Genomic DNA, 16,420 nt, shown 5'->3' on the forward strand with positions numbered 1-16,420 from the left:
GATTTCTGTGTAAATTTTAGTGATTTTTTTTTTTTTGATGTTTTGTTAATATATTGAGAAAGGAGTTTAAAACTCAAATTAAGCATAGGTTTCAACCATTGTTTTGCATTTGCCTAGTGTTAATGCTTGCCCATCTCCCAGATAAAAATCTTTCTTTAGTTGCCCCGTTACCTTTTTCATGTCAATTACTATATATTCTTAGATTGTATAAATAGAATTTAAGTGTAAATGGTGTATTTTACTTTGACTGTTGCCACAACGAATTTGCAAACCTTTTCTTGTTTATTAAAGAAGGCTAAAAAAGCCCAACCCAGCCACGCTGAGAATGACTGTTTTAATTTCACTTGGGGTTGTAAATCAATATCCATTTACTATTCTGTTACTGCTTGCATTTCCCTAGATAACAGTATAACACATGTAATGTCAATGCAGTTTGGCATTTGTCCCCATTAATATGGCAAAGGACACTTTTTTGCAAGAGTAAGCAAGCATCATGCCATATTTCTGACATTTTCTGCCCAACAAAGAAAGAAAAATGTAATCAGTTAGTGTACAAAAGACGTGCAGCACATCTGATGTGGTGCCTCCAATGCTTTTATAACGGAAATCACTGGAAAGATTAGGCCGCATGTAATTCTATCATATACTATTGATTACAGTTGAAATGGGAGGCTAGGGGTGGCACAGTGTAGCTTTGAGTGCTAATTTATTTACTAATTTAATTGTTTATTATAGATACATCATAAATATATTTGACAATGTCAACAGTTGAATTATAGGTCAATAGCAATATAGCAAATAATCCTTGTGATTGTATACACAGAATATATGTCCTTATACGTACTTCCCTATACATTTCTAATCTCTTGTATAATTTATTGCTTAACATTTCAAATCCAAGTACCATATACATTAGTTACACATTAGGATCCTGTTTTATAATTGTTACATATTATGTGTGGTTTGGTGATTTGGTGTTTGGCCTTAATTAATTTAACCCTAAAATACATGTCCTTAGAGGTTGGTGAGAGTGCTGTGAATACTTCAACTATCCAGTAAGCCAGGGTTAGGAAAAACATATCAACTACACTTCAGTCTTTGTTCAAGTGGTTGGTGGAGAGCCTTGTTTTCAGTCTTTACCACACGCTGATAAGAAATAAAAGTGTGCAACTGCCAGACACTTGGTAGGTTTTGTGGAATGTATTGCTGGCCTCAATGCCCTACGAATTGGGGAAATGGCAATCTCACTAGAGAGACACTTCCAAGGGTGGGCAAATACCATTGTAAATTGTGTTTTACAGCTGTTTGATGCTAAAACAGTTTAGATGAATTCTGGGAAAATGGGAAGCACGAGTGATCTTAGAGTTTCAAGCAGGCCCTTTGCAGGAGTCCTAAGGTCACCTGAGAGCGTTCTTCAGAGTTCCCAGCCCCTCGGTTCCTGGCCCCGGTGCCCCCGCCACGGCATTTGGTGCACCCTGTCGTTGTTATCTGTTTCTTGAAGAAGTGTTCTGCGCTGTGGACTTGTTTTGTCACAGCACTTCAGTGCCAAAGATACAAGTTTAAACATTCATAAGGTTTTTGGGGTGGTTTTTTTGGTACTAATAATAGATCTGTATATCTCCATGTGAAGAGACTGTCTCATACTTGAGTCAGACACTGGGCTGTCGGTTTATTTTCTGACAGTGAAGTGCAATTAAAACTCTTGTCCTTTTGAAGTTAGCTGGTGAGAGAGACCCTCTGCCTTCCCAGAAGCTCCCTCTAGACAGATTACATAAACTATTTATTACTTGGGAGAGAGTGTGATAGAGATTTGGACCTTTTTTTTTTTTTAAGTGTTTGTATTAGAAACATCTCTGTTCCTATCCATATAAACCGAATCCTTCAGGGGAAGAGGAAGGAAGCCAGTCGCTTTTGGTTAAGTAAAGTAACACGCTCTGCAGAGGGGCTTTTAGCAATTCCATAGCCGGTGTGCCCAGATGATATGAGAGCTGCTGAGGGACCAGGAGGAGCAGGACGCAGTGGAAAGCATGTGAAGGTAGGGATGGGGAGCAGGGCGGCAGCAGGCCCTGCTGGGTGCTGGGGAGGACAGTGATCAGTCGCCGGGACTGATGAAGGGTCATTGTCAGGACCTGTGAGACAGATGGTGAGTTGCAGAGATGGGCAAAATTAGTATTTAACAACACAAGCTCAGCTCAGTTTGGGCTAGCCGTGACATTGCTTCTGCCAGCAACATCTGTAGTGTTCCAGAAACTCGTCCCTACCTCCTCAGCCAAGACGAGCAAGGCTCAGCAGGGAAGAGGTACAACACCATGAGACACCGGCTTCTCTGGAAGGGAAAAAATGGCATGGAAAAGGTGGTACCAGTAATTCCCAGCTCCTGTGGGAGTGGAGAGGTGGTTCAGCCTTTGGCTGGCTCACAGAAGAAGCTTGAGGAGAGGGCAGAAGTGTGGAAAGAAACCTGTAGCTGTTCGGGTGTGGGAGAAGCATCTTGTTTTGGGATTGCACTGGAATCAGCTACCAAAGAGGGCCAGAGAGGAGGATCACACACAGATTTTAATCATAATATTTTATGTGTTGTGACCACTGGGGAGGAACACTGAACATGCCTTCTTCCTCCCATACCGATGAATGCCTTTTTACTCAACACTCTACACTTCAGGTGAAATGAGAACATTTTTACATCCCAGGAGTGGTAGTGAAAGGACTGTAATATATGAAACCAGGGCAAAGTTTCAGTGTTAGAATTAGCGAGATGCATTCTAGGAACAGATTAGGAGCACAGAGCAGCTGAAATTTAGTTACTAGGCTGGGAACTGGGTTAAAATACCTCCCTAAGAAGCCAAGCACTGAAGCATCCCCTGTGTTGTCTTTTTGTCACATTTTAATGTGTCACATTTGACACATTTGTGTCACATTTTTGAAGACCCCTCTTCTTAGCTGCACTGGTGGGGACAATGCGTTTGGATGAAGTGGAGGAAAGCTGCCTACTGACTTCTATTATTACTTTCCTAGGACTGAAAAAAGAGCATCCTAGGAAAGCTTTCTTTTGGGAAACTTTCACGGCATAAAATCTTGCATAAAATAAATCTTAAATAGGGACATTGTAGCTATTAGAGTTCTGTGTAATGAGATGGCAGTCCAGCATGGGCACCTCGCTTTATGGACAGTGCTGTTTTATACATGAAGCCATCTAATAAGATATATGTGTCCTTTAATTAAGGTCTCATGTACAGTCTAGTAGTAATGAGGGAATATGATGAAAAGAAATGGAAAAGGAAAGAGCTTTATTTACCATGCTGAGAAGCTTTTATCATATGGAAATGATCAGAATTTAAATTTTTATCATCTGTCACAATTTGCTGCTGCTTTAATTAAAATAACGCCGAGGACGTGTACAGTGAGTCTGGCTAGATGTGCTTCATGCTCTTAATGACCGTCAGATGGGAAGGCAAGGGGTAGAGAGGGGGCAGGACTGCGGGAAGATCCAGAGGGAGATGGTGCCAGATGGCCAGGCTTATTTTATTAATTTAGATCTCAATTATGCCTTCTCTTTTCTTCATTTCTCTGAAGGTTGACTTAGTGTAATGGGAAGCATTTCACAGCCACAGCACGACGGGTTTAACTCTTTGGAGCCCATAGCACTGCAGCAAAGCGCACGTGTCAGTGCTGGGTCCCATCGGCCGGCCGCCTCCCGCAGCCCCAGCCCCAGCCCAGGTGCTTAGCCCCCAGCAGCCCCCCCTCAGGTAACTTGTTGAGTCTCTCTTAGCAGGCGCTTCCCACCATGGGCGTCCTGACTCGTAGCGTACCGGTGCAGCCGGCCACTCTCCTAAACTGGTTCCAGCTTCTGATCGTTGCAGCCCAGTAGTGCCAAGGCAGCGTTTTGAGCCATGTCTCTCCTGTCACCGCCTCACCTGCGCAGGCGCCGCGCCGCAGGGGCTGTCCGTGCTGCTCGGCCTCGCCGCGTATTTTGGGCTGATCTCTTACATCTGCAAAACCATCTTCTTCCTGGCAAGCAGCCTCGCTCTGCTTCTTTCAGCTCTTGGGTGCCTGGACACCCAGAAAGCACAGCAAAGTAGTGAGGAAAGCGAATTTAAAGAGATTTGTTTCTCCGGTTTTGTCCTCAAGCGTCGTGCGCTCAGTTCCTGAGGCATCTGCCGCCTCCCCGTGGCTGTTGCAAAAAGCTGCACACAACTGGAGAGCGTGATTTTTAGATATTATTCAGGTTTAGGAGCTTAAGAAATGAAAGAAAAAATATTGTCTTCTGAAAAACTGTTTGGCACAGTCTAAAGCAAGAAACTGCTGAGGCGTTGGCATTAAGAGAGGGAGTTTTAAATTTCTTCCCGCTCTGTGTCCACTGTGACAACAAAGGAGCTATGATTTGTCGTCTTCTGCATTATCAGTGGTTATTGGATTAGTATTAGCAACAAAATGAGCTTGTCTTCTGTGATTCAATTAAACACCCCCCCTCCAAACTTATGAAGAATTTCTAGTTCCTGAATCCTCTATAAAAAGCTGGCTCATTCATTTTATGAGTTGATGCAGAATTCCGTATCACATTTAAATCATTCTTGGATTCTAGACTAATTTTGATCACAACCGTAGGGCCAGAACAAGTGGCAAGATGCATTTCTACATACCATGAGTTTAGTGACACATGCAGGAAAAAATCTGAATTCACCCCAAAAATCTATAGTACATGCCATGACAAGAAAAAAACAAATCAGCTGAAAGTAAAGTGTCACGCACAGGATGAAATCTTGGACTGTAGCACAGGAAATAAAGCATAACATTTTCAAGATTCTGAATTAAATACTTGAACTTTTGAGCATCTGTATAAATAATTTTTAAAATCTCTCATATTGGGATTTGTAGTTTTTTCCAAACATGTGAAATGAAATAAATTACTTTGCTATCAAAACTTATGCTGTCACCTGCACTGGGTCTACAATGCTCAGTTCTGTGCTAATGACAAAACTTGTGCTTTGCTGAGGAGGAAGACGAAGAGAAGAGGTAAGGATGCCTGGGAGCCATTAGGCTCCCATCAGAGCCTGAGAGTTTTTGGAGAGTCCGTGGGGTGATGATGAAATAAGAGATCCCATGTAGTCATTGCGCATTGGCAAGTGAGAGGCAAGAGAAACGCGGTGTTGAACTGTTGATGGCTCCATTGAGCACTCGCCCAAACACACGTTGCCTGGGGAAGGCTGGGGCTAGCCACTGGCCTGTGCACGGCTGGGAGCACAGCCAGTGTGCATGCCCCTCCGCATTGCTCTTTTCTTCTGCTCCTCACTCACCATTTAGTGAGTGAGGGGCCTTCACGCTCTTGAGAGCATCACGAGCAAGTTTGCTTGCCCTGCTTACTGTTACAAATGATTAAATTAAAAAACCAAACTCATGCATCTATGGGAAGCTCATGTTCTGTTTGATAGTGTGGGAAGCCCGGCAGGTTGGCACAGAGGTGATTAGTAGCATATCATTCTTCTTCAGATTGTTCTGAAGTCTTACATGTATGCTGTATGTTAAATACTAGGTGAAGTATCTAATAAAATATTAGATGAGATTAGATTAAAATCTCAAGACCAATCTGAATTTGTCAGGCTGTCCAAATTAAGTCTTTGGGCGTGGTGAATATACATTTTTGAGAAAGATACGCAAAATTTAGAGGCATGAATTTGACACGGATCTCAAATTTCAAGTGCTTTTTGCAAAGCTTCTCCAGAGTTTTGGAGCTTTATTGTCATTTCATATCTTCTGAAAACTCCCAACTTTCCTTGCTAGGCTGACAGCAAGCAAATATTCCCAGTTCTTACTTAGTCCTTCCCTAGCACTCTAAAATTGCCTGTATATTTTCCAGTCGTTTTATTAGAATGATTTTGCAAATGCTTTTTATCCTACCTTTACCCAGGGCTTGAGTTCTGTGTTCTCACTGCTTCTATTTTACCCTCTTTCCCTCAGTGCGTTTTGTCTTAATATTACCAGGGCTAGAGAGAATGAGCTCATGACCGAGAGTGAATGAAGTAGACTTTGAAAATCATATGACATAAAAAATTGTATAAAAATATATTGAATGATTTATTTAGGGATGTGAGTACGTTATACCAGTAATCTAATTCCCAGTATCTTCCTCAGCAGCTTTCAAAATCACTTTTTGATTTCTTTGGGTTTTGAATTGCTGCTAAAATAATGAAAATGGATGGAGCTGGTGATGAATCATCATGACAATGTTTACTATCAACAGGGATTTTTGCCAGAGTGTTTTAGTCAGTAACAGGGTCCCAGTGGCACTGGCCCACTTAAACCTGCAGAGAAAAAAAGCTATTTATTTTCTTTATTTGAACTGATGTTGCAACAGCTTAAATTAAAGCTTCTGTTAAGAGCAATAAATTAATCTATTTCAAAGCTCTGTGGTTAGATGGCAGGCAAGCATGCTAAGAGCTCGCTTGGGTTTCTCTGCATAGCCCGTGGGCTGGCGTACCTCCGGGGGCGGAAGGCAGAGGGACTCCCGTTAGGCACCTTGTTGTAGTGACTGTGTTTTCATTGGAGTGTTTCCATTCACCCCAATCAAACACAAAATAGCAGAAAGAGGAAGGTGCCTCCAGACGACCTTTTTACAGAATGTGTGTTAAACAAGAACTAGTTATTCTTATTTGCCCTACATAGACATGCAGCTTTCTGCTGAGGGAGCCTATGTTATTAATTCAAATGAAGCAATGTGGATATTTCTGTAGCTGTGAAATGCAAGTCCACGGAAAATTTGTTTTCTAAGAAAGAGCTAAAGCTGACTTTGCACATCAGTATCAGAAGTCTTATAGCTGTAGCTTGGACCAGACTTTGCCTTAAAAGAAGGAAACCAAACAAAACCAAAGCAAGCACAGAATTGGAAACAATATTAAATGGTTACTTCTCACATGAAAAACCAACAAAGGTCTGGTAAGTGAGGTTCTACTCTCAAGCCTTTATCCTGCATGTGGGGACTTTATTACTGATTGCATTAGGCATTAGATTACTTGGCAGTCTGCAGTCAGCCCTGCAGGTATATAACCTCTTGATTTTGAGGAGTTTGGGTCAGTTCAAACTTTGTTGGTTGGACCTGTCATTTACTAGGTTTGCAAAAGCAATTAGAGATGGCAATATAAGCAAAATAATGGAAGTCATAACTTGGGAAATCTCTTTCTCAGGTTGTATTCTTCCATGGCACAAATCATTGCACAGTAATGAGTACTAATGTCTGACATCTTTTCTTTCAGGATGATTTTCTCTATAGTGTCTCCGTTTTAAGTGGAATCCTTTGCACTGTCTTGGCAGTAATCAAATTTATGCTGGGAAAGGTCCTTACAAGCAGAGCGCTGATAACTGATGGTGAGTGTGAAGTTGATCCTGCTGCATTTATAGGCTCTTCCAGGGAATATTTTAGATACAGAGGATACAGGTGACCCCCACATGATGACAGCTGTGAAACAGTATTGAAATAAGAAGGTCTCATGGGAAATGGGGAAAAAAAAACCCCAAACCCTTGAACAGTCTGTAGTACCACTAACATCCTAACATAGATGCCTCAGCTGAAATGGGTATGTATGTCTGGTGGAAGTCAAACAGTTAACGTGTGGATAGTAAGCAGCAATACAGAGTTAGAGGTAGAGAATATAATGAATTGCGTGTGTAGTATGCAGAGGTGAGACTGCAGAGCAGGGAGTATGACACCAATTTATATAGCTTTGGTTAAGTCACATCTATCCTTACTGCCTATGCCTGGTAAACAGTTTCATCCCCACCGTTAAAACGAAGCAGGTCTGTTGCAGAAAACGCTGCCCTGCCTTGGGCAGCAATCACGACCATCGTTCATACATACCCCCCGTAGACAGAATTTGCCACTGTGGTGCTTTTCCTGCCACTCAGTAGAGCTGGTGGAGCATCACGCGTGAAACAAAACCTTCGCCGGCCTACTGCCCCGCACGGCTCTGGCCCTGCCGGCGTCTGGCCCAAGGTGAATCTCGTCCACCATTATCCTTCGAAGACCTCGCTGCCACTGCTCTCTTGTCTTGGGTGCGTAGCACCTGACTGTTCCTGCAGGTATGCTTAAAGGCATGTTTTAAAAGTAGGTCCAGATATGCCTCTTACTGGCACGGCTCAAGCTTGTGAATCTTCACAAAGTCACGGGGATCTGCAAACAAGTGAGGCCACAGTAATGGCGGAGATTTCGCAGTGCCCTAAAATCTGGTAGAGATTTGTATCTGCAAGCACAGGATGGTTTGAAATGCTCTGTAAACGTACATGGTAGGGTGTTAATGATTCATGGATTGTGGTACATAAATTATTTTACTCTGCTAAAGATTTCATTTTAAGGGAATTCAATTTTCAGCTTGCTCTAGGGATACATACAGTTGCTTTATTTGAAGTAATTTAAACATACTAAAATTTTTTTTGGTGATGTGTGATATTTTATATCACCTCACATATTAAGACTCATGGAGTATTTATATTTTAAATACAAAATCAGCAAAAAAGGGATCAAAACAGCAGTGCAGGAGCTACAGCTAAGCTACTGCCTCCCTGCATTTGCGATTCTCTCCCAAAAGACCGTGCTGTTCAGTGATCTTACTCTTTGTTACGGGTTCTGCCACCCGAGACGTTTTGAAACGAAAAGATCTCCAACGTGCAAAAAGGGTTCTGGAAAGGATCCTGGGAACTACAGACCAGTGAGTCTGACTCCTTTGCTGCCAGAGTGCAAGTGGGACATGTTGACCATTTCAGAACTGTATCTAAGCAGGCAAATGATTAATGTTCCCTTTAAAAAAAAACATGTAGCCTGTTCTTAAAACAGAGCAGTTTTTTCGGAAAAAACGTTAGCTGAAAAATTCCTGAGTAACTCTGGCTCTGAACTGGTCTCCTGTATGACACAGTAATCTTTTCTCCCATAATTACATCCTTGGCTAATTGTATTGCTTCCGAGCTGGAGATTGCTCATTCTTTGATTAAAAAAATTAGGGAATAAAGCATACAATTATCTCGGTCTGTTTTTTATCTATCTTCTTTTCTCTCCTTCAGAACTACTTTAGAAAACGTAGGAGGCTGATCTTACCATGTGTGGTTAAATATCTTCTTTCACAAGATATGTTTTCATTTATACTTGATTTAATAACAATCAGGAGGAGACGATGTGATTCAGCAGCTGAGACAGATTTAGCACTCCCTTGCATATCTTTTTTTAGTGTTTTCTGTTTCCTGCTAATTTACCCCCTGTGATCATTGGCTGTAGAGCAACAAACTGTTTTGAGTAACAAGAACACACATTTTTCTTCCTGAAGAATAGGTTTATTTTCCAAACAGAAATTTTTCTCCCATATATGTCAACCTCTATTAACGATTTTTTTAAAAGAATAATTTTGTTTTAGAGTAGGGTTTGGCAACACTGTCTCTTTAAAGCCTAAATGTATGAATCCTAATAAGGCAAAATGTTATTTGTGCAATTTGTTTATAGCGAAAGCTCGTGGCCTTTTGGATACTAAAACCAGCCACTTCCTATGTTGAATTTTGTAACATCTCAAATGCAGATGAATGACAAATGCAGAGATGTGACAGTTGATGTCAGCCAACTTTCCTGTAGGCTTTACATACCTATTTCCTTCCCAGATCTAGCCACCTGTCTTTTCCTGTGCTAGCCTTACGCACAGCACGTGGTGTCTGCATTAATACCTGCAGCCATTACATGATTTCCTGCCACACCAGCAAGGAAAGGTTTGACCGAATGACAGTCAGGAGGAGAAAACAATTTCCTTTGTAAGTAGCTTTTAGATCATTTGGAACCATCAGCCAATAATGGCAAGAAAATTTATTATTCCTGCCTTTCGCATATCGTGCTGATGGATTCTTACGTGAGCTGGAGCAGGGGAAGTAACACTGGTTTAAATTTATTTGTACTTAATATTCTTCATATATTTTTTATATATAAACATAATATATTTCATCAACATATATTAGCAGTATACGTTATATTGTCTGGGAATAAAAAAGGATCAGGATTCTTTTAGACTAGAGTGCTGACGAAGTCATTGTGTCTATATCAGTTTAACTATACTGGTATAATTGATCCAATAATCGGGCATTTACATACAATGCCTGTGATACCAATTGTAGAATGCACTGCCACAGTGCAAAAAAAACCCCAGCCCCCTCTTCTTTGCAGGGCCAGAAGCCCGAAACCTTTATATGCCCCGTTCTGCCTCAGACTTGCCAAGTTACGCGTGCTTTTCCGTGCCAGGGCTTCCTTTGCATTTAAGTACCTACTGACAGGGATCTGGTGAATCTTAATCAAAACACTGATAGTTTATACAAGTATTTCAGCTGTGGGGATACCTAGGAAAGGTCAATTTTTAGCTACACCTTTCAGAGACACTTAACGTGATTTAGGTAAGGAATGGATGTGAGAGGTCTGGATCAAAGGAGACATTCAGGGGTGTCATGTATGTGGTTGTTGGCCATCATGGGGAATTGGAAGAAAACGAGCTAAGTACTATAAGCAGCAGCTGACTAGAGTTGACTCACCAAGCAATATAGAATATTTCAAGTTCAATTTTGCATTTGTTAACTAAGTTGAATAGTATATGTATCTACCAAATGAATGCATTATCAGTGACACTTCTTTTTGTAAACAACAGTTGACGTCTGTTGGGTTGAGGAAAAAAAAATCAGAAAAAGGGAACTTGGGGGAAAAAAATGAACACAAGTAATAACTTTAAAAAAAACCCCAAACGATAACCAGTCAACCAAGAGTTGAAGGAAAAATGGCATTAATTATTCCAAAAGCTCTGGGAGAATTTTGAAGGGACAATCTTGGAGACAGAGAGAAAGGGTTTAAAGAAAGAGGAATCTAAAAGGATGTTAATAAAAATTGTGAATAACAGATAGGAAACTCCTGGCTAAGGCATAAATGGAAAATATTCCTAGGATTATCCTGTATGTCTTCCCTAATGCATTCAGCAGTGTATGCAGCTCTAAGCTGTAAGTGCCAAATACATGAAAATAATTGTATGGAATGGGGTAAAAATCTTCAAGAGAAAGTCTTTGAAACGTTACTGTGCCAAATCATTTTCTTTTTCATGAGCTGCTTGGGTATACTGCACTCCAGTTTGCTCCATTTCAGAGAAAGAGAGAGCCTTTGGGTACCTTATGAAGTGGCCTTGGAAGTTCTAGTGGGATATTTGCACATGCTGCAGTGGGACATACGTTGTGAAGCGGTTCTTTGGAAGATAGCTGGGCTACAGCAGTTGTACTCAGGGCTGCAGCCAGCCAGCCTCTATTTTACAGCTCAAAGACACTTCATTCATGATGATAAGCTACGAGAGAGAAGCGCTTGACTGTCAGAGTCAACATGGAGCCGGTCCAGTATTTTGAAGGAATATTGCTGTCTGGAAAATTAGCATCAAGAGGTGGAAGCCCTATGAAATAAACTAGAAATAAAAAAACCAGCAGCTAGAATTGGGATTTGGAACTAAACAGAGAATGAAAAAAATTGGGACTGACCGAATCAAGACATACAGTTACAGGGAAATTAATGTAAGTTATTTATATAATCCAGGACAAGTGACAGAGTTCTTAAACACTGGTCAGGCACCAACTATTCCGTGGTTTATTTGTTGGAATGAAGCGTGGCAAAGGCCTCTGGCTAACCGCATGTGAACGAATTGCACCGCCGCCTCCTTAACGCAGTGCAGGAGCACATAGGTGCTGCTGTGTAACCTCTCACAAGGGTCTGTGCTCCTCTCTGGTGGCACTGGTACGGTAATGCCTTGTCTCCGTACAGATGACCTCTTCCTAGATGGTTAAAGCAAATTCCTTGAGATTTGGTTCTTCCTTTAATTATTTTTTTCCCTCTTCTAGGTTTCAACTCTCTTGTAGGTGGAATAATGGGATTTTCCATCCTCCTTAGTGCAGAAGTTTTTAAACACAATTCTTCTGTCTGGTATCTGGATGGCAGTATAGGAGTTTTAATTGGACTTACAATATTTGCCTACGGAATCAAGTGAGTATCTCCTGCTAGCAGGTGTTTCAGTACCTATAGCAGATGGGCTGTCTGTTTAATGTAATAAGGCATAGCTCTTAAAGGCTTGTGTAACTCCAGTAAAATCAGTCACTGGAATTTACTAGACTAGCTGCCAGTACTGAAGCAGAGTGTGTGGAAAGGGATAAAAGATGGTGTTTCATATCAGCTGCTAAGAAGCCAGGACTTAACAAGAAATTGGAATAATTTTAGAAGACTCTTGTATACTTGAATTGGGAAAGACAAGGTTTGAAATATTTGAAAAATAGCCACAAATCTTGGAGAAAACCAGTCCCTGTTGCTTTTATGGCACGTTTCTAAGCACTGGTTTTTTGCCAGAGAAAGGTTAGGTTAAAGGTAAGGTGCCCAAGTTTAAAGAACAGTCTTGAATGCTGGGTGATTTCCATCCGAGCCCTACTCTATAGCAACTTCTGAACTGAAGGTTAGCCAGTCGTCTTTCAAATGTTGTTTCTATTGAATTTTAAGACACTGTCTTGATTCATAATATCAGAAATAAATAGAATAAAATGAAATGAAGCTCTGCCATGCGCTTCGTTGCTGCCACAATTTCCCTTGGCAGCATGGAATTTAACTAAGGGTTTTGCATTTTATCCCCCTTTCTGCCATAAGAGCAAAGGGGAGATGTAGCATCTCAGTTAATTGGAATCTTGCCTGTTGAGAAGAGACCTTGGCCAGGCTGCAGTAAGCCATCATCTGGAAGCTGTGTGGATTTTTTTTTTAAACTTGGAAAATTAAATTAACATTTTAATAGGGAATACCATTCTTGGAAAAATTACTATAATCACTATTTCCATTATAAAACTAACTGTTCTGGAAAACTGTAGAGGCAAATCCATACAAAAGTATTTATATAAACATCTCAGCACTAAAAACACTTTGTACAGCCACTAAAACTCATGCTACATATATGCCGTCAGTCTGTTCAACAGTGCGCTCACCCATTGTGTCACTAAGACACAACGAAGGCTAATGAAGGATAAAACTAAATTCTGTTTTGGCAACTACCCCGTTTTACAGCTTGTGAAACTGCTGCAATTCTCCGCTACCGTTAGACACCTTCTTACAGCAGCCTGGTGTGAAACAGGTTGCTACAACAGTCCCTTTCCCACTAATCCCCCCATGGCTTCTCCAGCCAGCAGCGGCCGCTGCTGTGCAGTTCAGTTTCTCACGGCAGCTCGAAGGAGAGCCCCCCTCCACGCCATTCGTTTTACGCTCTCTTTTGGGCAGAATTAATTGTGGGGTGGAATTAATTCCGATCAGGAGAAAGCAAGATAAAACTGTTACTACATTTGACTTCTTTTTAATTCATAAAATAAATTAATATTGATAAGTAAAGAGGACACCCCAGTTCCAGGGCTTTCCTCAGTTTCTGCATCAACACTCTTGTGCTTTCCTCTGCAGGTTGCTTATCGATATGATACCCCGTGTAAGGCAAACGCGCCATTACGAAATGTTCGAGTGAAGATCACACCCTCTCCTCTGTAAGGACTGTAGAACTACAGCATCGTACATTTTGGCGAGTGGTGCCAATGGTATTTTACTAAATATGCAGTTTGTTTTCCCGTGGTCTGTTTTTGTTGAAGTTTGTTTTAATGGGAAATCTCTCTGTAAACCTGGCATATGTGCACACTGCTTGCAATTCAGCGAAACAGCAGCATTTTTTTTTTTCCAAATATGCTATTGATTCCTGTGACAATAGAAAACATGCAGTTTGCAGTTTTAACCCAGCTGCCATGTTGTATATTCCAGAGTGAAAGTGTTCTTAATGGTGTGATAAGCCTGTGGGTAAAGAAGTGCCAGATTTACATCTTGGGGTTTTTTATTTTTTTGTCCCCCTGGCCTGTATTTTCCCAAACACATGCTGTAACAGAAGTACAGTCTTGCTAACCTCACGGCTAACGGCGTGAGTATCCTATGTAGAGTCTGGACACCAAGAGCTATGTTGCTTAAAACACTTAAGTAGCTACTTCTTCCCCCCCCATTCAAATAGATGCACAGAAAGAGCAGGTACAAACCTTTCTGTGATCAGAGAGATACTTCATTTTAATCTTAAATTAACTGAAACTATACCTCTTCAATTCAAATTCTATTTTTTCTTAACGAGACACTGTTCATAGCTTTGCATGGACCAAACAAGCAGACATAGTATTACTATACAGACCAAAGCCAAAATGTCATGCAAGGAAGAGGAGCTGCTTGAGGATTTTTATCTTCTATTATACTGTACGCAGATGTACCAGCGTGTGAGACTTTGTGGTTGCTCTGTAGTCTAATGATGGCACAGCAGTGGCTCAATCTGGTGGTGAGATACAGATCTATTTATTAGGTTTAGATTGTCCTGTAAAGTGTTGCTCACCTTCCATCACACATCTTATATATTACTTAGTAGCAGGTTAAATTATCAAAGAATCTTGATGTATAATCAATAAAACTGGTATCTATTTTATACAGTATCTGTAAGTAACATTTGAAAACTATTTGCAGAATGTATCATAGAACAAAGTCTTCCTGTATAGCAGCCTATTAAACTGGATTCTCTGGCTATATCCATTTTCTCTTTATTTTATTTATTCCAGGTTGGTTTTCACAACACAGAACCAGTATTGTTGCTTCTGTTTCTCACAGGTGGATAAAAAATAGACAGTCCACTGTAGAGTTTGAAATAGGATGGCGGTAAGTAGCCAAGTACTACACAACAATAGACTACATAAACCAGAGTAGATGTACAATTAGACTGTTCAGTGATTGATTGATGTACAGTGGGGACACAGAATTTTTTTTTTTTTTAACTGGTGCCTTGTGATGCTAAAATGCTATTTCCTATCATATCTTACTTAGCATGTTCTCAGCCAGATCCTTCAGGATCTTTTGTAAAAGCCAACTCTAAATGATGTGTGTAGGAAGAGACCACCCAAAGGTTTCACTGACCTGGCAGTGCCTGCATGAGGTGCACAATATTGGGAAGACGACACTCAGTTCCGCTTCAAACAGAAAATTTTATATGGCAAAATGAATTTTGTTGTGCTGCTATAGTTTGTGTACATGTATTTGGGATCAAGTAAGTTTGTATAAATAGTTGTATGCAAACTTTGTAATATTGTTGCTCTCAGTGCTGATGCTGCTGGCGCAGGATGATGTCACAGGATGATAGAGATCATCATGTCACTCAGCAGTAAGATGAAGGTAACTACGACGCTTGACAAGACAAAGGAGCTACTTCATGCATTCAGCAAGGACTCCAGAAAGACTGTAAAGCATAGGAGTTGTCACTGTACTCACTGCAGGTAGATTTTTAAATACCAAATACCACCCCAAGATCCTTTCTTCCTACACAAGTTCCAAATTTGTTATGCTTTTGCTTAGTCCTGTTATTGTCCCATTATGCTGCTTCTCCCAACTTACAGTTCCATGAAGTGAGCTGTGGAACATCTGTGGAACAGATCTTTCCCCACTGATTAACTAGCTTTTGCCAAGCATCTTCAGCCTCAGAACCAGAGAACCAGAGCCTGAACATAGCTATATTAGATATTTCACAGTTTTGTTAGTACTGTTTACCCTCCTCTGCCTCTCCAGGGGCTTTATTACTTCTCCAGTCCCATTGCTAGTTGTGAGAGTGACACCTGGGAACTACTAGAAGTGCTGCTCCGCAGGGCCACGCACTCCAGCAACCTGTTTGTAGCAGAGGCCGGCGCCGGAAAGTGAGAAGGTGTACTTGGTTGTGGCAAGATACTTAACTCCTGATAAGTAACACAGGAGTCCTACACCATTGAAAGTACGTAGGACATTCAAACCAACACCCAGCTCAAACATGAAATAATTCTGCTAAAATGCTGAGTGTAAATAGGAGCACATGACCATGCAGATGCATTCATGCATGAAGCAAAGCTCAACACAGAGTAAATAAAGTTTCGCACTTCTTTCTGGAACTCTGGAATGCTCTCAGAGGATATTTCTAAGTACAGACTCCAGCTGCGTAGACTTTGAAAAGGAGATGTGGTTAAACAAGGTAATCTTACTTTTTCTTATCAGATTAAGTGAAACCAATTGCAGAAACTTTTCAGTTACCACAGGTGCTTCAAAGCATTTCTGATATTAGCAGGTAAATACAAGAAAATAACTGAAGCATTTGTGATACTTAAAAGGGAAAAGACCAGGAAATGATGATATCCAGAAATGAAAGCAAATACATGCTGTTAAAGCCAGCTAGCATCGGGGAGACTTCATATGGTACGTGGCACAATAGAAAATAACTGCTCATCCAATTTACTGAGACACTCTGCTCTAGCCAGCCACCCTCAAAGGTGACACTTTCTATATTAGTTTTCTTTATTAAATGTCTGTGCCAGTTGATTTTTCTAACTATAA

The 16,420-nt window shown here is 40.9% G+C and overlaps 1 protein-coding gene across 1 annotated transcript in view; it reads left to right on the forward strand.

Moving 5' to 3' along the window:
* Positions 1–13,517, forward strand: part of TMEM163 (transmembrane protein 163) — a gene marked incomplete at both ends in the record, with an annotated part of 104,009 nt that extends 90,492 nt beyond the window's left edge. The window contains 3 exons of the mRNA XM_082001612.1: positions 7,245–7,356; positions 11,875–12,016; positions 13,457–13,517. Of these exons, the coding sequence (XP_081857738.1) occupies positions 7,245–7,356; positions 11,875–12,016; positions 13,457–13,517 (315 nt within the window). The remainder of the gene's footprint in view (positions 1–7,244; positions 7,357–11,874; positions 12,017–13,456) is intronic.
* Between the last annotated feature and the right edge of the window lie 2,903 nt (positions 13,518–16,420).

This window comes from Phaethon aethereus, assembly GCF_964289735.1.
Source record: "Phaethon aethereus genome assembly, chromosome: 6".
NCBI classification, from domain to species: domain Eukaryota; kingdom Metazoa; phylum Chordata; class Aves; order Phaethontiformes; family Phaethontidae; genus Phaethon; species Phaethon aethereus.